Here is a 25593-nt window from a genome sequence, read left to right as displayed (position 1 = left end):
AACTATGTCACACTCAAAACAAGAACTCACGCATATTCTTATTTATCAAAAATTATCAAAACGAGTTAAATAGCTCTCCTTTCATAAAGTGTGGTGAAAAGGAAAATAGTTAAGCACTTCCCTTCCTTAACTTTATGTCTCAACAAAGTATAAAATATATTAAATTTGGAAGTAACTAGTTTATTCTTACAATTCTGGAAACAAAAAGAAAATACACATCTATATTTATTTTCTAGATCACATCATCCACATCATCCTTCCCTTCAAAGAAAATTCATCCCAATTTTTAGTTGAGCTACATGCCTCAGATCTTCCCGAAAATTTCTCCTCAAACCCATGCTTTTTTTTTGCTTGAATTACACCAAATGGCATCAAATTCGACTCATCACTTCAAATCCAACGAACAACACTTTGCTCAACCAAGTTTGTTCTTAGAACTTGCACTTAGCACGGTATGCAGCTGCTTCCGCATTTACGTAAGATACTTATCAACTGGCCAACAAGCAACCGCTTATGACGGAAACAGCAACTTGTGCCTGATCGATTCTATATCGAAAGCATCGTAGGAAACGCTTCCACCAATTGATTCACGGGCACCGATATTTTGGCATGTAAAATCTATGCTTCTTCATATGGAAAAAACAAAAAGGTGTTCATCTCAGGATCAAGGTGACAATGTTACACATGTTATTAGGTGATACATCTTCCAGTGAAAGCAGCACTGAAGGAGACACTTCTAGTGAATGTGGATGCTAGTGTACAGCTTCATTGCAAAAGTTTCAGAAAGGAACACTAGCACTTGTCGACAAATGATTTTGGTGTCAATGGTCAGTTATAAAATTACTCTACTGTTTTTATTGTGTAAAATAATCACATTAAGATTAAAATAACTTAATATATTCACCACTAAGTCGACCCACACCAATGAAAGCAAAATAATACGGAATTAAGACGGAAAAGAATTAGGAAACGTTCTTATTTTCCGATTTTGTTGGGTTCATGCCAATGCTAAATTCTCTCTATAAACAGTAGGCAAAAGTGCACATCAGGTTTAATATTGATAAATTTCACTTTTGTAATCTATTAACAATACCATTCACTTTAAAACTATGAACAGCGTAAAAGGGAAACTGAAAAATAAATTAAAATATTAGATCCCAAGGGAAGGAAAACAGTATTCAAATAAAAATAATAACAATTAATAAATAACTCCTCACATCCGAGTCCTAAAAGGGTCTACATTTATGACGAATCTCATCTTATTTTCCGGAAGAAATATGAGAGAATTCATCTTCCTATGTTAAAAAAAAACTTGGATCATCTAAGTTACCGTCACACCATTTTCGTTTTATAACTCAATTATAAAATAAAAATATTAAGCAATGCATCTTTTTCTTTTTTCTTTTTTTTTATGAATGACTGCATGTATGGCTACTGTCATACATTATAATCAGAAGTTTGTGATTACTACACTTACAGACAAGAATATCCAATAAAAAAATCAAATTGTAAATAAACGAACTAACTTTGGAATCCGAATCACAAAATTCATTAACAAAAAAATATTACTACAAATATATCATGATATACAATGTTAAATATAATAATTTTAAATCGAACATAGATAAAACAATTCAAGCATAAGTCTTATAAAATAAAATTATTAGTTATATATATGTATATATATACATATACATATGTATGTATATACATACATATACATATATATATATATATATATACATATACATATACATATATATATATATATATATATATATCAGTAAAGCCTTTATTTTAGAAAAATGAAATAGCAAAATATAGTATATATTTTTTATTTATAAAAAATGCATGTATTGAATAAGCTACTCACAAATAAAATAGTGAAATAACTAAATAGTGAAATAATCAAATTCTTTCATTAATAAATTAAATTTATTTCAATTCTTTTCATGAGTATTGGTGAAAATAAAAATTAAGGAATTGTTGAATTACGTGATTTTTATGGAAATTTTACAGAGCCGTTCATTTATCTATCACGAAATTCATCTTAAAGCATGAATGGGTAGGTGGTCGAATACTATTGAATTGTGGAATCGAATAGCAAACACTACGATCACAAGCTTATACTTAGAAGGGACTTATCTTGGTGGCCAACTTTAATAAAATCTCAGGAACAAACTGTTTTCTTCGGGGTGCAAAGGCGTCCTTTGTAAGAGCATCACTATCATTGGAATGTATAACGGCAACTGCATGCTCGAATAGGTAATCAATACCTCCTCGGAGTGGATCCTGCACAGCATGTGGTTCACAATTAGAAGTTCCACACACATGGTGGAACTCTGATGCGTCATCGTAGGTTCACCAGAGAAAAAAGAAAGAAAACAACTAAAACAAAACAAACTTTTCTCTATATTTCATTACCATAATGGTATAAAGACCTGTATTCTAACAAAAAAGAGTACTAATATTCTACAGGGAAAGATTCCTATATGACCAAGAATCTAAACATCACAGGATCTTATTCTAACAAAAAAAAAAATACTAGGGGGACATGTAATTGATAGAAGGCTCACTGTCAATTACTGCATCCAGCGGAGGAACACTGAGTGTCATATTAGATACTTATTTAGTGTTTTAGAGCACTTCTTTTTGGGTCTTTTCTTCATTTTCTATTTTTATAACATTTTAGTATTTTCTTTTAAAAATCTTAGTTTTAATAAAAACATCTTAAAAAGAGTGTTTTTAGGGTAAAGTTTAGTTTAGAAAGTTGAGTCCGTGGTAAGTAGTAGAATGTAGTTTTAAATAGGCAATTGAAATTTTCAGCTTGATTAATTCCTCTGAATTTTTACTGTAGTAAAATTAAGAGAATCCTCAAGAGAGACTTGGACCAGTGCCAAGGAAGAATGGAAGCCTACAAGTCAATTCTGACGTTTGCCTAGCAGATAACAAGAGCATTGGAGAATAATGAGAAATGACTTGGAGAGAAGCCGTCCAACGTGGCAACAGGATATTTGCTTCAATTTGCTGACAGGACAGTTTGGGCTAAGAAGGAGTGTTTGCTGCAGTTGGAAGATAGAAGGCTGAAAAGTTAGTTACCTATAGGAGTCTTTGCAACGAGAGATCCATTGTACTAAAAACTGATTTTTGTTCTAGAATCTATCTCTAAGAATTCTAGTTAGTTCATTGTATTTTCTTTTCTTTAAACAGGATAGATAGGAGAGAGTATGGACACCACCAACATCACGATCCACACTACTATCACTCCAAACACATACATCCTCTTTCACACGACCCATAGCACACCAGATTAGGTCACCCCAACATCCATATTATGAATCTTGTACTCAAACATTGTAATCTTTCTTTGCATAATAAAGTTGATTCTGAATTCTGTAAATTTTGTTGTGTTGGTCCTGCAGATATCACATCTCAAGTTGGTTATAAGTATTACTTGTCTTTTGTTGATGCTTTCTCTAGATATATGTGGATTTTTCCTATAAAGACTAAGAACGAAACTCTGACTGTTTTCAGACCTTTAAAACAGTGGTTGATTTACTACTTAACTATAAAATTAAACAAGTCTAATCTGAAAAGGGTGGTGAATTTCGTCCTTTTACAAATTATTTAGCTCATCATGGTATTATTCATAGACTCATATGTCCTCACACTCATCATCAAAACGGAGTCATTGAACATAAACATAGGCACATTGTTGAGTTAGGACTTACCCTGTTACATCAAGGATCTCTTCCTTTGTAGTTTTGGATTATGCTTTTACTCGTGTTGTCTATCTTATCAATAGACTACCCACTGTATCTCTTAAATTTGTTGTTCCCTTTTCTATCCTATTTAATAAAAATCCTGATAATTGCTTAAGAGTTTTGGATGTTCTTGTTTTCCTTTGTTACGTCCTTATACGCGCATAAGCTTGATTTTAGGTCTCTCTTTCTTGGTTATTCTCACCTTCACAAGGAATACAAGTGCTTGGCTTCCGGTGGGCGTATCTTTATTTCTAAGGATATCCTATTTGATGAGCTTCAGTTTCCTTATTCTAAGTTGTTTCCCAAGTCTCCTAATTCTATTAAAGATGTTAATCAGTATTTTCTGTTACAGCCTAACTTGTCACCACCAGGTTCACTTGCACCGTTTGTTTCATCTATTGTGGAACCACCTGTTCAGGTTTCTCATGACAGTTCCTCTAGTTCTACTTTAAGTACTTTATCTCCTGGTTTAAGGCCAAACCTACTTCCTTTGGTTCTTCATCTTCTGTTTGACATATTGGTGTAGGTTCTGTCTGTTGTTACTTCACACAGAGGTTGTCCTTCTTTGTTACTTTCTCATTATGAGCCTAAGAATGGCAAACAAGCTTTTCATGATGAAAATTGGAAAGCTGCCATGCAAAGTAAGTATGAGGCCTTAATTAAACAACAAACCTGGGATCTGGTCCCTCTTCCTCATGGCAGAAAAATAATTGGCTATAAATGGGTGTTTAGAGTAAAAGAAAATGTCAATGGCTCTATCAACAAATATAAAGCTCATTTTGTAGCTAAAGGATTTCATCAAGATCATGGTTTTAACTTCCATGAAACCTTATGTCCAGTGATCAAGCGAGTTACTATGTGTCTAATTCTCACAATTGTTGTTTCTCATAGGTGGAAATTGTTCCATCTTGATGTTAATAAGGCCTTTCTAAACGGGCTCATGGATGAAACAATTTACATGCATCAACCATCAGGGTTGAAGCCATTGATTTAAGTCGTTAGTTTGCAAGCTGAATATGGCTCTCTATGGCCTAAAGCAAGCCCCAAGACAGTGGACACCTGCAGGCTACTCTCCAGCATTTGGGTTTTGTCTCTAGCTCTTGTGATACTTCTTTGTTCATTTATGATCATGGATCTGATGTGATTTATCTTTTGGTGTATGTTGATGACATTCTGGTCACTAGTAGCTCTCTTAGTTTAATTAAGGCTATTAATGCTCAACTCAATGCCAACTTTTCTCTAAACAGCTTGGACAGTTAGGCTATTTTCTTGGTTTTGAGGTTAAACATTCACTGGATGGCTCTATTCTCATGACTTAAACTAAGTATATCCATGATTTACTTCATAAAACCAACATGGGAGAGGCTCAGGCTCTTTCTTCTCCCATGGTATCTAATTGTAAGTTGTCTAAACAGGGTGCTAATATTTTCCTAGACCCAACTCTGTATAGGTCTGTTGTTGGAGCTCTCCAATATATTACTCTTACCAGACCTAAAATAGCCTTTGCTGTAAACAAAGTCTATCAATTCATGGCTAGTCCTTTAGATTCTCATTGGGTTGTAGTCAAGCATACTCTGCGATATCTGAAAGGCACTTTGTTCCATGACTTCACCTTCAACCTGCTGTGCTCACCAGTCCAGTCTCCTTGACAGCATTTTGTGATGTTGATTGGGCTTCTAACATTGATGGCAAAAGATCCACATCTGGTGCAGCCATAATCTTGGGTCCAAATTTGATTTCCTGGAGGTCTCGCAAGCAACAAGTCATTGCTTGGTCTAAATGTTTGGCAAAATTTGGCAAAATTTCTGCTGAATTGACATGGATTGCCAAATTACTTACAGAACTAAATGTTTTTTTTTTTAAAACACCGTAGTTATTATATGATAATTAGAGAGCAGTAGCTATTGCCCACAATCATGTCTTTCACAACCACACTAAACACATGGAGATTAATGTCTTTTTTATCCGAGAGAAGATTATGTCCCAACAGTTGGTTATTTTTCACGTTCCAGCTCTTGATCAGCGAGTTGATATTTTTAACAAAATCCCTCTCAGCTACATGCTTTGTTGTCCTTCGTGGAATACTTAATGTGAAGGATTTTTCTTTTCAAAAATCTTCTACTTAAGTCTGAGGGGAGCTATTAGAGTAATATCTTGCTAGTTCAAATGTATTTGAGTACAACTGTATGTTTTCTCTATTCTGTGTAGTTTACTCTGATGACACTTGTAAGGTTCTATTTTACTAACAAAACCAATCTCTTATAAATATTCTTAATGTACATGACTTGAATCAGTTTCAATAACAATAAAATACTTTTGTTCACTATTCATCTTCTCTATCTATTCGGTTCATCAAAGAAAGGAGTGCAATGTCACCACTTGATTCAATAGGTTTGTATGAACTAAAGAATTTCAAATTATAGACCAAGACTCATGATTCTAAGTTTTGCCTTCGAAAACCCATTTTCACTACCTCAACCCACATGATGACTTTTAGTATTAAATTCAGTTCTGAATTTTTCTCACTGCTTTTGAAGTATTCTCATGACTTTAAATATGTTCTAATTCTTAGATTTCAGCTTTGAACTCAAAAATCTCAAAAGTTAGGTAACGTAGTTATGTTTCCCACTTTTTGTTTTCGAACTTGCTATAATCTTATATTTTTGCATTTCAGCGAATTCTTTATGTTTCTTTGCATTTCAGTATGTTTGATCAGTGTATAGTGAGCCATCAATTACCGCATTCCATGCATTTTACAAGTTTTGAACCATTGAGTATATTCTAGGTTTTCTAGTCTAGCTTAAATTGGGAATGTTATTCTACATTAACCCTTTTGGTAAATTCTCTATTTTGGTAGTCCATTAGCATCATATTACACATGTTTAGAGGATAAAATCATACATTGATGCACAGCTGCACGTTCAGACCTCATTTACTAAATTATGCATAAAACTAGCATAATTTTCTTTGCTCCCAAGTTTGCTTTAATGACTGATTTTCTGTTTTGGTATTTTCTGGACAGTTCTGATCATCCACTTTGCATACCTTAGCATATTAAAACTTGTTCAAAGCATTTACATGGCATGAAACACTGCTTCTATCTTCATATGCATTTTAGCCACTTTTTAGAAGTTATTTTGCACTTACTTTAATTTAACTAGTTATTTATGAATTCCCTTTAACTAGTCATGTCCATTTGCATACTGAAACATGCATTTGTTATTTAGTTTAGTGCAGTTTTTAGTGCAGTTTAACCATTCATTTTACTTGTTTCTGCATATCGAAACTTGTCTAGGTCATTTGCATTGCATAAATAATAGTTTAGCTCATTCAAGCATTTCATTAAAAACTTGGTGAAAACTAGGTCTTCACTGAGGCATTTCATCAAACACTTTTCTGTTTGCATTAGGAGATATTTTAGGACAGTTTGAGGTCTATAACATCTTTCATTCATGTTTCTTTATAGATGTACAGGTTCATTCATCATATTAGAGCATTCCATCATCATTTGCATATAGATTTGAGCATTTTCCCTTTAAAACCTGTCAAATATTCTACTGCAGTAATACCTTTATGTTCTAGCATTTTTAAATCCATTTCATTCATCATTTGCACTGTTCTAGAGTAGACTTTACATTGTTTCTACTTCCCCCATTGTTTGTTTCACTTTTAGATTAAAAATTGGGCACATTTTAGCTACAAAATTAGAAAATTCCTTTGATTGATACCTAGGTTGTTTCCTATACTTCATTAGTTCCATTTTTAGCCATTTTTAACCGAGAAAGCTCATTTTTAGCCATCGTAGCCACACTCAGATTAAGATGATCAACATAACCCTAACTCTTAAGCCAAAGTCTAATGTCTCATGCCCAAGTATCAAAATTAGTTCCATCCAATTCATCAATGCATAGATGCACATTGAGATAATTGGTATATGTTAGAGATCTCACATCGACTAGATATATATCAAATTTATAGTATAAAGTGGGGGTCAAACCTCACCTTACAATTCGGTTTTGTAAAATTGAGTTAGACATTAAAGTTCACTTCTTAAGATAGCATCAGAGCCACCCGAAATCCATCCTTGCGAGACTTTGTTTGTTGGACCTATCTTGCCACTCACTATGATACCACTATAAATGTCTAGTCTCATACTCAAGATATATATACCTTGACATAAAGGGATTTGTTGGAGATGAAATGTTGACTAGAGATAAGACAAATTTATACTTCATAAGTTAGTGCAAACCTCATCTTATAAATCGATTTTTAAGAATGAGATAGACTTAAAGTCCACTTCTTAAGAGTATAGATGGGCCTAAGTTTAGGCTGAATCCCTAATGTGTATATAGCATATACAATTATGCATTTACAAATAGGAAAGTACAAAGAAATAGGCCTAAGTTTGTTACATCTAATAAGGTTGAAAAGGAATCAATTCAAGTTTATGAGACCAAACGTTTAGACTTGCTACATATATGGCACACGGATTCGTTTTTCAGCTCTATGATTACAAAGATAGTCAAAATGCTAACATAGAAAGTGTTGCATAATATAAAGTTTTATATTTTGTTGTTAGTTGAATATTAAATTAAAAGTTGTTGGTAGTATATTAAATGTATTATTAGAAGTTATTAGAAGCTCTTAAAAGATTCTAGAGATCTCTTGTAATTATTACTTTAAGGTTTGAGATCTCTATAAATAGAGAAGTTGATGTACTGTTTTAAGTGAATTAATAAAACAGTAAAATTCTCTTTCTTTCAGATTATTCCTTTCAAGTTATTTTATTTCGTGTCCAAAACATTGAAATCTTCCACATTTAACTTACTTGTAGAAACAAATCTGTATGACTCTTCCCCTCACATAAAATCAACTCAGCTCTTGCCCCTGCCTTCTTAAGAGCATCAGCAAACCGTTCACTGCAAAAATCACATATTAATATCCCCTCACACAAAGGCAACCTACCTTTTGACATTAATATTTGTATTTGTAAGCCTAGCAACCAAAATTACCACAGTTGATTTTTCATTTATTAGTAAACAATAGCATTCCATCTTTGTGTTTAATAATCAATGGAGATAACACAAGTACTGTAGAAAAGAAAGAACAACTGACAAAGGCATAAATGTTATTTAGTTTTATGTTATGATAACCGGAGATCATCAAACTCTTCCTGTGTTGTAATTAATTAGTACAAGCCAAGATTTAAAGAGGGTTAAGTTAGGTACATGACAATCAAGTAACCCTTTCAATCTTTACGGTATAACAATGATCAGGTCTTATTTATAGTGTGGCAATACACCGCACAAGAATACGATTGAGACCTTTAGAAATTTCCTTAAACAAAAAAAAAAATATGATGTGATAACCAATTGTTTTATGAACAAAATATAATAACCTATTGTTAGTTAGATATTAAATGCAATACTAGAAGTTGTTAGTAGGATATTAAATGTATTACTAGAAGTTGTTAGGAGTTGCTAGAAGTTGTTAGAAGGTTTTAGAGATCTCATATAATTATTACTTTAAGGTTTGAGTTCTCTATAAATAGAAGTTGATGTACTGTTTTACATGAACCAATTGAATAAAATCTTTTTTCTTTCATATAAATTCTTTCAAGTAGTAAATTTCAATTCTGTAGACTAACCTCGCTACTGATGGTATGGAATAATCTGCAGTTCCATGGACCAGATATACTGATGGGAAGTGAGGAATGGCACTTTTGAGACATGGATCTTGAATTTTAATTTCAGGTGAATATACCTTCAAAGACTCTTCACCTTCCATTATGCTGAAATGATGATCAGTTATAAAAACGGAAAAAGATCCATCAGTTTTAACGAAACTTGGTTTTTCAGGACATACCTTAAAAAGATCCGACGGTACAAGCCACGATTGTCAAAATGATCCACTAAATCCAATAAGTTGTATCTGCATATATGTGTTCAAACTGTTAATAGGTTATCCTTAACAGGTCTAAACCAATTTATCGGAGTGCACAATTCAGAAGCAGTCATAACTCTTCACACAAAAAAGAAAAACAGAAATCTGTTTCACTCTTTTTAACATAAGTAAAATGAAAATGTACCATGGAAACATGCAAGGGATCAAACATTGCAACAATAAACCAAAAATTTCACATCCCATGAGCATATGGAATAATATTTACTGCCCCCACCAAGGTTATCAGACTTGGAAAACTTGTGGAAGCACCGTAAACTGACTTGTAATAGTTTACTTAATATGAGAAAGATAATTAGTGACAAGTTGATAATAGTTTACTTAATAGTTTACTTAATATGAGACCTAAGTTTCTTGAAAGTGAGCACAAGTTGATTTTTAATAGTGACACAAACTGCATAACAATATAGTTAACCTTAGAGTCATGTGTGTTAGAATAAAAGAGAGACATAATCTGAATCCCTACCGTGTTTAGACCCCATAGGGTTATGCATTTATAAATAGGAAATACAAGGAGATGGGCCTAAATACAAAGAGATGGAACATCTAACACTACCCCTCAGTTAGTGCATATAAATTATATGTACCAAGTTTGATACAAATATAATCAATTCTAGATCCCTATAATTATTTAGTAAAAGCATATGCTATACGATCATTAGAACTAACAAACTCAGTCTTGATATCTCTAGCTACCATATTTTCTCAAATAAAATGACAATCAATCTCAATATGTTTGTTCCTTTCAAAAGACAGGATTTAGCTGATATAAAGAGTAGTTTGATTGTCAGATAGCAATGTCCTAAGTGACCTCTACAAAATACAATTCTTTAACTAATTGTTTAAGCCAAATGAGGTCACAAGAAGTTGAGGCCATACCTCTATATTCCACATCCACACTAAATCTTGCTACAACATTTCTTTTCTTGTTGATCCAAGAGTTCAAATTATCACTAATGGAGACACAATATCTAGAAGTGGATCTTCTATCAGAAGGAAAGCTTGCCCAATCGACATTAGAATATTATAGGACCTGGTATTATTGAATCGAAAATGTAGCAACAACGGAATAGAAAAATACTGAAACCAGAAAACATAAATCAGAGAATGTTCTCTGCCCTGTGACAACAGTCACTCCAAAATACCCTAAAATGATTCCTCCCCCTAACCTCCTCCACTCTCTAGCTTTTTATTCTCTTTTCTCTCTACGTATTCCCGCATCTCCTTTCCCCCAGTCCCCTCCCATGCCACGTGTGCAGTTAGTTACCTCCACTCATAACAAACTCATTCCCACTAGTGACCTTTTTGGCCCTTCTGCGGTAATAATATTTCAAAGGCCTTTGCTGTCGAGGCCCATCAATACCCTTCCCAACAAGCGACACCTTGTCCTCAAGGTGGAATTGGGGAAAAAAAGTTTGAATCACCTCATAATCTTCCCAGGAACTGTCTTTTGTGGGTAACTCAGTCCATTGATCAACACTTGCCACTTTCCATTCAACAATTTCCTTGTGCCCAACACTTGCTCCGGCTCTACCATCAATTCAAACTCATTTGAGAGGAACTTGGGCAATTCTTGACTTAGCTCGCAGGAGGGTAAAGCCTTCTTTAACTGTGAAACATGAAACACAGGGTGTATTCGTGAGCTTTCTGGAAGTTGTAACTTGTACGCCACTTCCCCAATTTTGGCCAAGACCTTGAATGGCCCATAAAACCTGGGACTGAGTTTTTCATTCATGCGTGTAGTTAATGGTCGCAATTTATAAGGTTGAGCTTTCAAGTACACCATATCTCCTACCCGAAATTCCACCTCACACCTTCCCTTATCAGCTTGTTCTTTCATTCTCCCTTTTGCCTTGAGCAGATTTTGCTTCAACTCAGCCAATATACTATCACGAAGCATCAACTCTTTGTCCACTTCCACTATGATAGTGTTGTCTCTTGGATATGGGATAATCATTTAGGAGGATCCCGACCATAAAGAGCTTTATATGGATTCATTTTTATAGTGGCATTGAAAGAGGAATTAAACCAAAATTCTCCCCATGGTAAGCATTTCACCCATTGTCGTGGGTGATAGAAACAAAGCATCTCAAATACGCTTCAATGGTGCGATTGGTCACCTCCGTTTGGCCATCGGTTTGAAGGTAGTAGACGGAACTAAATTTGAGTGAAGTGCCTGACAACCGAAAGAGCTCCTGCCAAAATGTACTTAGGAACACTCGGTCCCTATCGAGACTATGGATTTGGGAAATCCATGCAATCTGACAATTTCTTTCACAAAAATAGAAGCCACATCCTTGGCTGTATATGGGTGTAATAATGGAACAAAGTGACAATTTCTTTCCCAAAAATAGAAGCCACATCCTTACCTCCGCCTTCACCTCGTCTTTCAAACCATTCATGAAAGCTCCCTTCATGAATTCCTCATTTGCGAATCGGAGCCAAGCTGAAAGAAGTTCGGACTGTTCACAATATTCCGTAACTAACTCCTTTTGTTTTAAACCCATCAAAGCTTCACATGGGTTTTCTGTGGATGCTGATTGAAATCTCCCCAACACCGCTTTTCAAAAAACTGGCCATATCATCATCAGAACTCGCGGTTCCCACCATTGAAACAAGTTCAATGCACGTCCTTCTAAACACACCACTGTCGTATCCACCCTCTTCACCGCAGGGATTCTATTGACTTCGAAATATCGTTCCACCATGGTACATGTCCTTGGCCTCCAAAGCTAGGAGAAGGGGAGCAGCATCAACATGGGATCTCACACTAAATGGCCTCAATATGGAATCTCCCTTGTACACTTTTTGGATTTGCTTAGAGACCTTCAATATAAGGGGTGCTCATGGACTTGTAAAAAGGTTGATCAATTTGATGTTAAACACTTGTTATTGTTGTCCAACCATGAGAGTCTCATCCATCGGGAGTGAAACTTCTAAGCCTTATCTTGAGCTAGCTCAAGTGGCGGCAGTGGCGGCACAACACCACTCATCTTCAAGGATTGGTTGCTTTGGCCCTCCTTGTAGTCGCATGCTTGATCTCCCCATTTCCATCATTTTGTCTTTCATTTTTAACTTGTTTTTCCATCTATCCATTCGGATTTTATGCTCTTGTTGTTCTTTGATTTTGTTTTCTTGCTTAATTGGTTCTTTTCCTTCTCTTGAACCTCTTGAAGTGCACCTCCACATCTAAATATCTTGCTATCTTAATGTCCAGTGAAAATCTTCACTAGGTTTTCTTAAGAAACTCAACACTATATTTGCAAAGCACAAAATGAACCACCACTATCCTACATCAACCATGATAGTTAAAATAAAAATAATGATTAGAATCATAAAAGACTCACAAAATCATAAATCATGGGATTGCAACATAGATTGTAAATTTTACTTTTTACAAAAATACATACATATATACATATATACATACATACATATATACATATATACATATATACATATATATATATATATATATATATATATATTGTTAAAAGTGGGCTTTAAGCCTAACTCAATCCCACACAACCAACTTGTAAGGTGAGGTTTGCACCTCACTTTTATACTATGAAATTGTATTATCTCTAATTGATGTGGGACTTCCAACACACCTCCTCACACCAAGGTATATACATCTTGTGCATGGAACTAGAAATTAATGGGTGGTCTGATAGCGGGTGGAACAAAATGTCCAAGAAATCTTGCTAGGATAGGTTTTTTTTTTTTTTAAACAATGGCTCTGATACCATGTTAAAGTGGGCTTTAAGCCTAACTCAACCCCACAAAACCGGCTTGTAAGGTGAGGTTTGCACCTCACTTATATACTATGAAATTGTCTTATCTCTAGTCGATGTGGGACTTCCAACATATATATATATATAACATGCCTTTGTGTTTTACTTTGTAAAATTAATATAATTTTATAAAAGTGGAGACACAAATGCGAATCAATCACTTACTTTCTAAGTAGAGGGGTTTAGAAGCCCCAATTCCCAAACCCATTATATTGTAACATGCATTTGTGTTTTACTTCGTAAAATTAATATAATTTTATAAAAGAGGAGACACAAATGCAATAGATCAAAACAGAAGATATTAAACACGAAGATGCAAAAGCAGACTTGTTCTGACTATGATTACTTACCGAAAGAAAGGAGATTTGAAAGTAACCAAACATGGACAACGAAATAAAAGAAAAGTACATTTAGGCGAAGGAGACACAACAAAAACCAAAAGGACCGTCCTACCACTCTAGAACTAGATGAGAATGAAGATATAAAACTAAAATTGCACCAAGCACCGCACCACGTCTGATAGACAAAGAAGATGAAGAACGTGCACAAAGTTGAAAAGGAAAGAATTGAAGATACAAATCATTTACCAGTGTGTGAAGAAGAGGGAAAATCCTTTTTTATCAAGTTTGAAAGGAACAAATATTGTTGACCCAAAATAAAACTCGAAATGATGATTATGCAGTTTTTCAATTTTCAGTGCCGATCTCACTAATCTCACATTGTTCCAAACATATGCAAGCGCAAGAACGGACATAAAGTGCATTTCTGATACATCTCAAAACTAGAAAAAAAATAATTTCTCTTATTTGGTATCATTATATATATATATATATATATATATATATATATATATATATATATATATATATATATATTAATCAGATAAGTTAGGAAACAAGCACAGCCTATTCTAGGAAATAAATCTCGAAGATCGTGGGATTGATATGCTAGTAATAAAACTAAGATACAACCAATAAGACTAATAGGAAATAAATCTGAAACTTCCTTATATATCTCAATAAAATTTGATTCACCTCAGATGTGCCTTAAATTGCTCCCTAATTTCAATTTTCTATTACAAAATTTAAAAACATATTCTATAATTATTAAATAATTAAATTATTACTATTTCTTAATTCCTAATTCTAATTTTCAATTAAAGTTAAAAAAAAAATAGATTATATAACTTAAACTAGAAATAAATGCAGAACGTAGCAAAACAACTTAGCCACAAGAGAGCAGCTTACCACGACGCAACGAGAGCAGACCATGCATGAAGCACCATTTATTTTTAGATCCTTCTCAATGGTTTGCACTTGGAAGATTTTCATATTTTAAATTACCTTTTTGGCCGGTTCTCAGTCAAACTCTTCTAATTTGGACTTCTATTGGTATTACTTTCTTGTGTTAAATATTTAGGGCGTGGTTCTACATATTTCCTGAATAAGAGTTTCTTAATTTTTCTCAAACACGTTCTTTTCTCTTATCTTTCTGGTCTGGGCACTCATCGAATAAAACTTTTCCATTGTGAAACATGTCTTATACTCCTGTTACCCCTTTGTTGTCAAATATTCAGCACCGTTAAGCAGCAATGATCATGTGAACGAGAAGTTTAAGTTTTCCACTTTGCTTAAGGCACATCTTAGTATAACAAATAACTTCAAAATTAAAGGACATCATTTCTAAGAAGGAAATGCATCAATATTTTCTAGACAATCTAGAATGAACATATACTTATTGAAATCCACCATTTCAATAAAATTCAAGACATAGATGAAACACTAACCAGTGTCTTACCCTCCAGATAAACCAAAATAAGCTTTGATCTGGGAAATGCTCCAAGAAACATTCTCTCCTTTATTTGTTTCTCTGGCTGCTTGCTCCAGTAAAGCGCAAGATGAAATATGAGCACCGGCAGATTGTCCCATTAGATAAACTCTGTTATTAGTTACAAAAAAAAAATTAATAGATCAATCTCAGTTGAATGTCCAAATATATGACGAAAAGGAATCTTGTACCATAGTAGCAGTCCACCTGTTAGGGTCACCTCCATAATTAGCTATGTTGTTGATGATAAAGGAAATTCCCTGAGAAGTGTCATTTACCATGTCACTGATAGTCCCTTGAGGAAAATTTCTACACACACAAATAAACAAAAATCTATTAAATGCTAAACAGAGCATTTTATTAAAAAACTAGATGTAACAATTATGTTGTTTGCACCCTTTATTATATAACTAAGTTATAACGTTTCGTAAAAGCGATCTCGTCATTTGGAACAACTTTAAGATTAAGATTTCAATTACAAAAATACTAATACTAATTGTGATGTACTATATTTCTAACTTAAAAACAAATTATGAATTAAAATGTGCATAGTCAGAAACTATTAAGTTCAGGACATAATGTGATGCAAGCATCCTTGTAGTTATGATTTATGAATTTCCCGGACTAAATGTCCTAGAAATAGACATAAAAAGAACCCAACTTGTCCATCAAAATACCTCAAACATAGAGCAAGTCAGACCAAATGTAAATTGTAGACTCAATCTTGCACTGCTGAACTGAGACCAGGTACCTGTAATCTAAGCATGCCACTATAATGCCTCTTTCTGCCAACTGTAGTCCTAAAAGGGAACCCCATGCTTTATACCTAAATCAAAACCCAACGGCAATTATTTCAACTTTTAAAAGATAAAAGATTGCTGAATAGGTTTACATACACACATAAACTAAAATTCTAGCCATGCCATGGTGCAGGAAACCAACTATATCACGGCATCACAAAGTGTGACATGAACCAAATCCTTCAAGTCAGTAAATTTTTAAAATTCAATTTCTAACACTTACCTGGTATACTCTTTTCAAACAATTCATCATAACTACTTGTAGTATTTTGTCGATCCCCTCTTAGATAAAGGATAAAACCATAATAAAAGGATGTAACATTTTATCATTTATGTAACACGTAAAGAAAAATACATAGGGAGCATTTACAGTAGCTACCCTTGAAAGCAGAAAGATCAAAAAGCCACAAAATAATCACCAAAAAGGGACAGGAAATAACAAAATAAAGGGGAATGTTGTGCTAGTGTAATGGAAAGATACGAAGAGAAAATAAATATTCTTTTATATCCTAATAGCCCCCTAAAACTCAAGGTCCAATTGCATAAGGAAAATTCAGTCACATTGAGTGTCTTTGAGCAAAGTAAATATCGTTGGAGAAAGAGGCTTCATCAGAAAATCTGCCCATTGATCCAAGGCTAGAATATCATAAATCTGATTTGTTTGGAGAGAACTTTATCACGAACAAAGATAGGCGTAGAAAAGGGAACATGCAGTTCTTCTAACGTGTGACATCAACTTCCATAAGTTTAGCGTGACTATGAAAAACAAGGTTTTGATCAATGACCGTTGTACTTTGACTGTCACAGAGTAAGATATGAGTAGAAAAGGGAACATGCAGTTCTTGTAACAAAGCTTGAAGCCAAGTTAACTCAGTTGTGGTTTCAGAGCCTCCATACTACACTTGGCTATAACTTGTTGTGTAGAGGATCACCAAGAGATTAAGTTAGATGTTGAGAAAAGATGGGGCCAGAGGTGGATCTGCAGTCATCAATGTTAGAGGCCCAGTCAGCATCACATAGTGGAGTGATAGAATGAGGTCTTCCTACTGCAGCAGATTTCATGAAAAGACCATGCAAGGTAGTTCCTTTAAGATACTGTAGAATTGTCTTAACTTCCACCTAGTGAGTATCAAGGTGTGGAAACAATAAGGAATGAAGACACGGATTAAATAATATAAATTTGGACTTGGCTTGCATGGGGTGAACATTAACAGGTCAAGGAGAGGTGACACAGATGAAGGATGATGGTCATCAAGATGGTGACTAGTATCAGAAGAAAAAAGGATGTTGTGAAGGTGCCACAGGAGGAGATCGTTGGGAATAGTCCAAGTGTGAGTCAAAAGTCCCACATTGGATAGAATAGACAAAGTTAAATATTGTATAAGAATAAAAGCCCATAACACCATTTCCTTAAGGTTTTGAGTTAAAAGTGGTGTCAAATGTATTATATGTGTAAGACTAATGTCACATATATAGAACCACAATCTTTCAATGACTATAACCCATATGACTATAATATATAAACCCAACAGATAAATCTGGTGTATTATGAAAATAGTCAGACCAGGAACTATTCTTGGTAGGACTTTGCTCAAAAAGAACATAGTAAAGAAGAGTTTGTTGAAATACTAAAGAGTTTCAGATTTGGACTTTAAGAGATAAATCCATGTGAACTTAGAATATGCATCAATAAAGGAAACATAATAAGTGTAACCAAAATGTGAGATAATATGTTTGGCAGGGCTGTAATGATACAGAAAGAAAATTAAAAATATAAGTAGTAAAGGAGTTAGTTTGGATGAGATTTTACGAGAAATTCTATATATAATCTTATCTTGCGGATCTGAAGAATAAGAAGAGTTTTCGGTTCTTGTTGGAATGCTTTGTGTGAAAGGAAGAGATTTCTTTTGTAAGCAGATGTTTGTGCTTAAAGTTGATAAATGCTGAAATAATACATAAAGAAGAGTCTCAATCTACATTTTTTCTATTCTTTGAGGAGGCATGTAACAAGTTGATGTTATATTTTGTGGCTCCCCACTAACATGAAAAGAGGCACCATAATAAGGAATCCATGAAGAATTAAAACCACCTTGAGATCAGGTCTTAGGAACAATGGCATTGAAAGTGGTTTACCCAAGAGTATTATCTTGATTGAAATTCTTCAAATTAGGATTCACTCAATTGTTAGGAGTTTTGGTGTTAGCCTATGAAGGATTGAGCTAGACATGATGCAATGTGGAATGATCATAGGAAAGAAGAGACACATGTGGTTGATAAGTTGCATCATCCCTATAGGAGCAAATGTTAGAAGTGTCCATTATCAAACAGATTTGGCATTGAATATTGGCAAAGTGTTCACCATGACCTTAAGACCACCCCAACCAACCCCACTGATGGTGTCACCTCGGCCTCCACTAGCATGAGCATAACCACTATTAGGATGAGGTCTAGGATTATGTGAGGTAGGTGGTACATATCCTTGAATGTAGTTAAGTGAAGGAGAGAAGGATTTCTTATTAAATTGGGTGGCACAAGATTCATGAGCAAGAACAAGAGCCTCCACTTTAGTATCAGAAGTAGTAATGAACTTCGCTTTCAATAATAGAATTGAGTGGTGCACACTCTATGGTAAATCTCCAAGGATATGGCATCAACATTCTCTTCAAGCAGAACAGGGTTACCTATACCCTTAAGTTATTAACAATGGTTTTGAAGTGAGATAAAAAAATCTCACATCATCTTGCATGGACAGATACACAAGATCATGACGAAGTTGTCGAGCACACGTTTTTGTCTAAATATGAAAGTACTCATGAATCATGTCCCAAACCTGGTAGGATTGTGTTAAAATATTAATGCAAAAGAGAATTGACTTCAATAATGTTGATTGAAGCCATGTAAAAAGCATTTGATCCTAAACTTCCCAAACATCATATGGGGGATTCATAGGATCAACATCATGGTCTTGATTCAAGAGATATCGTGGAGGAATTGTAAGAGAAGCAATGTATGGTGAACTCAAAATGATTTAAAATGGGTCCAACTTGTGGATGCCAACGAAGATAGTTGGAGTCATCAAGGTTTTCAGAAAAAGAAGTGGAAAAGCAATAAGTTGCAAAAGCAATGCGATTAGTCGTAGCCACGACCGGAAAGAAACAACCAAGGTTAAAAAAATAATGTTGGCATGGGGATGAAATGCTAAGATAGTTTTCGAATATAATCAGCTGTTACAGATTTCCAGAAAATCAACCTTTACATAATCTCGGAAATTAGGACGATTAAGTTCTTATTATTATGTGTCTTTATTGTAATTGATTCTATTCAATAGTATAAATACATATTGTGTGGTTTGCATTAGACACACAATACATTTAGAACATATATAATTCTATAGATACCATCTTAGAGAAAAGTTAAAACCGTAATAAGGGACATAATGTTTTATTATTTCTGGAACAGGTAAAGCATAGTACAAAGGGAGTATTTATAGTAGCTAGCCTTGAAAGAAAAATGACAAAAACACCAAAACAGAATCATTAAAAAGAGACAGCCCTAGGGAATATTGTGCTAGTGTAATGGAATAATACAAAGAGAGAAAAGAATATATTTTATTTTGTTTACTCCAATATATCATAATACCACCCATACACCTAAGAATGTTGCTGTATGTTTCAAAGCAACATCAACAGCATGCAGTTGCTTTTTGCTAAGACTTCAGCCATAGACAAAACTGCTTGTAACTTGAAAATGAATTACTGTTGCATGTACTGAACAAGAATCAACACTATACAGAGAGTAAATTAAAACATGATAGCAAAGCCATGTAGACATTTCAAACTACTCACCCAATAATCCATGCTCCCCCGGTTACAAATATCAAAACTGGCTTAGGTTCACCAATATCGGCTGGTAGATACAGATCGAACCTGAAAAACCACAATTTACGTGACTATCAGGCACACAATACATTAAATGACCAACATCCCAAGATATCGGCTGGTAGATACAGATAAACCTAAAAACCCACAATTTACTTGACTATCAAGCACACAATACATTAAATGACCAACCTCACAAGACATATTACCAAAGTTTTAGTTTACCTGTTTCTGGGCTGATCTCCATAAACAAGGCTTCGCTGTACCTTGGGTGAGAAGAAATAGTAATATGCAACTGCAGAAAGTCAAAAGTGAGAGAGAAAACAAAAATAAAAAGATCTATTTTCTATTAATATTGCTGGATACATAATTTGTATGTGAAATTTTCCACACCTCCCCTAGTGGAAGGAAAAACAGCAACATGTAATATAAAAGAGCCAAGTGTCAGGAATGGCATTCAGATTGTCATTGATCATTAAGTAAACAGAATGCATAAGAATATATATGATGATCTATTCATTGTTGGAAGCTTCCAAAATAAATTCAGCACTTAAATTTTCATTATTGGTGATAAGAAAAGAGAAAACCACAATTATATTAAGCAAACCTTGTAAAAAACCGGGCATAAGTAGCATGGCATAACATCCAAGAGCAAGTAATTGTGTAATCCAACGGTAACCAATCCTGAACAATGTATCAACTGAAAATCAGACATGCCATAAGGCACAAAGAACTATAGTGGATGTTTGAGAACGAATTATTTTCAGTTCCTTAAAAAAACTCAATTAAAATAGACAGTTATTCCTTTGGAATAAAGAGAACAAAGCACTTAAAGTACATTTAAGTGAACTCATATTTTAGATTATTTGTCCTAATAGTTACAAAGCATGCACTATGGGTATGGGACACGGTTCATGCATGTTCTTAGTTGTATGGCTTTTAATAGTATTATCCTACTGTCTTCTTTCCCTATCTGGTCTTGGTTCTATGATCATAGCCCAATTGACATTTCTCAAATTTTTTTAGGACGTATTTCTCTCTGCAGTTCATAATGGCTTTTTCTAGTGGTGCCCGATCTGATTCTTCTATCTTTACTAATTATGTAATGTTCCCCAATTCATTGACAAGTTAAACGGAATTAATTATGACACTTGGACATCTGACCCGAAGCTTTGGCTTAAAGGCCAAAGTTATGTTGATCATCTTACTCAAACAGCAGCCTCCATAAAAGAAAAAAGTCGCTCTCACTTGTCTGAAATTGATACTCAACTCTGCAGTGTGCAAAGTGAATGCACCTTGAGAAAAGCAAACTTATAACAATTCACCAGGCAATCTAAAACGTAGCTTGAATTCAACTGAACAAAGTAGGTCTGAACAATTAACAAACGAACTAGTAGCACAACCCACAACTCACTGAGTTCGAACACAATTCAACAAAAAGAATTAGGAACAAGGAGAAATTCACCATTTGAAACTTCAAATTTATTTAGTAGAAAAATTACAAGGTAGATCTAGAACAATTTACCAATTGAAAACACAAATTGATGAAGTAGAAACGATATCGAGCTGAACGTGAATCAATTGATCAATTGAAACTTCAAAAGAGAACTAAAGCAATTTCAAGCTAAATCCAAAAGAATCCACCAATTAAGATTTGAATTGGATGGAGCGGAAACAATAGTGGACTTAATTATGAAGAAATCAATGAAGAAGTATAAGAAATTGGATCGCTGAAAATTTTGCTCTAGATACCATCTTAGATAAACTGAACAAAGAAAAGAGAGAGAATAGAACATGAACTGAATGATTTTATTATTGTATCATACTCTGAAACATGTTTACAAGATGTACTTGTAGATGTAGTTTACTATTAGCTGTATAAGGACGGAAAGCTATGCAAAGTAGTTTACAGTTGATCCTACAAACCTGCAGTTGTACAAAGAAAATGAAGTAGCTAGACAAGATACATATATAAACATAAACTAACTATCTTGTATTTACTAACATCACCCCTTACCTCCTAAAGTTTTGGGGTCTACATGCTTTCTCCATATCCATACTCTTGACCCTGATAAATTGTCTGCTCAATCTCACAGATGTGTCATTTGAGGTTTTGGGGTCTTTTTATGTCTTCCTCTCTCCCCTCTAACAATCTAACCACCACTAATGGCAAGCTCCTTTGCTCCTTCAACAAAACTGAGAGGAAGAAGGACTCCATGGATAAGTGTGAATGCAGAAGCTTGGAAGAGATGAAGATAGCATGGTGTAAGCGAATTTCATAGGGAGAGGTAAGGCCAACACCTAAGGAAGGAAGCCTAGTCTAGAAGAGAAGACTAATCTAAGGAGAGCTCAAACAAGAGAAGCGTGCACTCATCTTGATAGCAATTATTTACTCAAATTCAAGCTAGATTTACACATGAAGTAAGCCCTTCTATTTATAAGCTAAAAGGAGAGCGAGATGTTTCCAAAAATCAAGAGGAAAAAGTAGTCTAGAATGTTATATTTGGAGCCAAAAAGAGAGCATGCATAAGGTGTGACAAGCTTAATTCATATTATTTATATTTGTAACAAGCTTAATTCATATTATTTATATGTACCAACTTGAGTAGGAGGGTTAAATGTAACTAATATGCGGACCTTAGGCTATCTCTTTATATCTTCTTTGTATTTGAGACTCTTTTATATTTATATATATATATATATATATATATATATATTAAATGTAACTAATATGCGGACCTTAGGCTATCTCTTTATATCTTCTTTGTATTTGAGACTCTTTTATATATATATATATATATATATATATATATATATATGCTCATGTTGGAATAGACACAGAGAAATTATTTTTGTAGGAAAAACAAGTTACTCTATAATATTTTGTATAAAATTCAACAGGTTAATTATATTTTTTTTTAATACTTGTGTGGAAGCTTTAATTGTATACTAAGAAGTAATTTCTTAAAAAGTAGCGTATAAATAATTTTTAACTGATCAGAATATTTTATATTGAGAATAATGCATGTAAGTAGAGCGCTTTCATGAAGTAATTCACACATATTTGTCATATTTGTTGTTTGCAAGTAAGAACAATTTGTAATTGCGTAAAACAGAAAGTAGAGTCATATTATATGCAAATAATAATCAAAGAGATTGTAGATAAAAACAAATAAGCGAAGAGATTACTGAAATTTGACACACTTACCCAAGGTACCGAAGAAGCGTGATGGCGAGGCGAGTAATCAAGTAGGTTTCTGCGGCAACGTGGCCAATGTTTCGGCGGAAAGATTCTTGCCGACCGAGGTGAGGCTGGAGCACAGTTTTTTCGGTGACAAGGTAGGGCATCGTGCGGTAGTTGGTGGAAATGGAGTCTGTAGTTATCGCCCGGCCATCAATGTCATCCTGCGGGAGTGTGTGACGGCGATTGGACAGGGTGGCCATCCCCGGCGTTGGCTGACGAATCGAAGGCTGTATCGGATCGGAAAAGAGTAAATTATTGCATTGGTTTTGTTTGTTATGAGATCAAACTTCAATGGTGAGTTGGTTACATACGCAAATATATATATATATAGAGAGAGAGGGGTGTTGCATATATGTAGACGGGAATGGATTCAACGTACCTGCGTAACTGGGTTTTCACACTTTGTTTTATAATGGTTTGAAAATAGAAAATAGAAATCAGATTTTATGTACTTTCCAGTTCATGCTGTCAAAAAACTATCGAGAAAATTATTCTATTACGAAGACTTCGATCTATAATTCTTAAACCAGTTTGCTTTCTATTTCAGTTTTTAAGAATCTTTTAATTTATAAAAATTTAAGTATATGTAAATTATTTTTCACATTCATATTTTTAATGTTCGAAATTTATTATTTTTATTTATAAATAAATAAATAATATCTAATTATACATTCTGTATTGTGATGGCATTAATATATTTATATATAGTTTTATTTTAGTTTCTAAAATCTTTTAATTTTATAAAATTTAAATTCCTTATCTTTAACTCTAATAAAATCAGAAAATTTTAATTTAGGTTTATGTAAAATATTTTTCAGATTCATTTATTTAATATTTTTGAAATTGTTTTTGTTATTTAAAAATAAATAAATAATAGCTAATTATATATTCTGTATTAAGCTCACATTAGCTAATATATAATTTATTTCTGTTTTGATGAGAAATTCTCGCATATTCATCTCGTTCATGTAACCGTCATAATACCTATTCTTATTAGGGGTGAGCAAAAAAACCGGAATCCATCGAAACTGATCCATTCGAATCAAAAAATAGAATGCCAGTTTTAGGCGAATTTGGATTTTAATGAATAAAAAGTTTCGGGTAAAAACGGATATATACGGTCGGATATGGATCATAAAAAGAAAATTCTCAAATACCCGACCCGACCCGTTAAAGTTTTATCATTATAATTTTTCACCATCTAAACTCTAGTCGCTGGCTGGCCCCTTTCCTCTCCTCCTTCACCTGTAATCTCTTTCCCTTTCTTCTACAACTTCCCTTTTCTTTGAATTCACTCACCCTTCATGCTCATTGGAAGGTACTGTCTTTTTACGGCAAGGTGGACTGGTTTGCGTTCGCGATGCAGATCTGCGTAGTCACACTTTTCTCGACGAGGTGGACTGGCTTGCGTTTGTGATGCAGATCTATCTACTCATAGTAGTTGTGTCGAGACTTCTCCTTTGTTGTTCATCTTCCATTTGTAGTTCTCGCTGTGTTGCTTTCAAAGTCAGTTGTGACGTAGTTCACAACTTGTTGCTTGTCTTCGAATGGGAGAGAGGAGAGGAAGATCAAGAGGTCGCGGCAGCAGCAACTAAGTTCATAAGTGGCAGCGACAACAGCTAGTCCATAGGTCGCGAGGGCGTTTAAAGGAGGGGGAGGGACCAGAGCGTTGACGGTGTTGGTGATGTCTATAGAATGTCGTTGACGAGCTTCTGGTGTGTGTGTGTGTGTGTGTTACGTTGATTTTCTTCTTTCTGAAACCGTCTAATCCGAATGGCTAAATGGTCGGGTTTGGATTTGAAAAAATAAATTTGGATTGCGTTGGATTGGACATATTGGACCTAAATCCGACCCAACCCGATCGTCGCTCAGCCTTAATTCTTATTATATCTTCAACCTCACTTAAATTTTTAAAATAGTCACCATCTATTAAGTAACTTTATAATATATATATATATATATATATATATATATATATATATACACTAGCATTTCTATCCGTGCCACAAGACATGAGATTTTAAAAATTTAAAATTATAAAAGTATAATTAAATTTAATATAAATATTTTATTTTATAAAATTAAATAATAACTTTGTAATTAATTTTAAAATAAAAATATATTTAAGTTATGTATTTTTAACAAAATATATTATATATAATTATTTTAAATAATATATTAAGATTGAATTAATCAAAATTAAGAAATCGAATTCAATTTTAAATAAAATATTTAGTAGACAATGTAGAAAAATGTAATAGTTGGTTTTCTAATATTAAAAATTATAAATGATATAGAAATTATTGAGTAGACCCTATAGACTCT

General features: G+C 33.9%; 1 protein-coding gene across 5 annotated transcripts; it reads right to left on the bottom strand.

Annotated features, from left to right (window-relative positions):
• Window positions 1-1897: 1897 nt before the first annotated feature.
• ICME-LIKE2 (alpha/beta-Hydrolases superfamily protein) lies at window positions 1898-23780 on the bottom strand. 5 transcript variants are annotated; one of them, XM_028069608.2, is made up of 12 exons: window positions 23648-23780; window positions 23233-23495; window positions 20632-20708; window positions 20250-20319; window positions 19992-20072; window positions 16098-16172; window positions 15554-15655; window positions 15317-15457; window positions 9630-9695; window positions 9412-9555; window positions 8593-8683; window positions 1898-2292 (listed from the first exon to the last, which is right to left on the bottom strand). In XM_028069608.2, exons 2-12 carry the CDS (start codon window positions 23466-23468, stop codon window positions 2131-2133), a joined length of 1245 nt encoding a protein of 414 aa, XP_027925409.1. In that variant the 5' UTR covers window positions 23469-23495; window positions 23648-23780; the 3' UTR covers window positions 1898-2130. The 5 variants fall into 5 exon arrangements, with proteins under 5 accessions (XP_027925409.1, XP_085528664.1, XP_085528665.1 ...); XM_085672538.1 differs by lacking the exon at window positions 23648-23780 and adding an exon at window positions 23580-23598; XM_085672539.1 differs by lacking the exon at window positions 23648-23780 and adding an exon at window positions 22042-22220 and having other exon boundaries at window positions 23233-23370.
• Between the last annotated feature and the right edge of the window lie 1813 nt (window positions 23781-25593).

The sequence above is a fragment of the Vigna unguiculata genome, chromosome 4, assembly GCF_037176805.1.
Source record: "Vigna unguiculata cultivar grain cowpea cultivar isolate G323 ecotype 2 chromosome 4, ASM3717680v1, whole genome shotgun sequence".
Taxonomy (NCBI): domain Eukaryota; kingdom Viridiplantae; phylum Streptophyta; class Magnoliopsida; order Fabales; family Fabaceae; genus Vigna; species Vigna unguiculata.
Note: the sequence above shows the minus strand (reverse complement) of the source record. Positions and strands in the feature narration are given on the sequence as shown.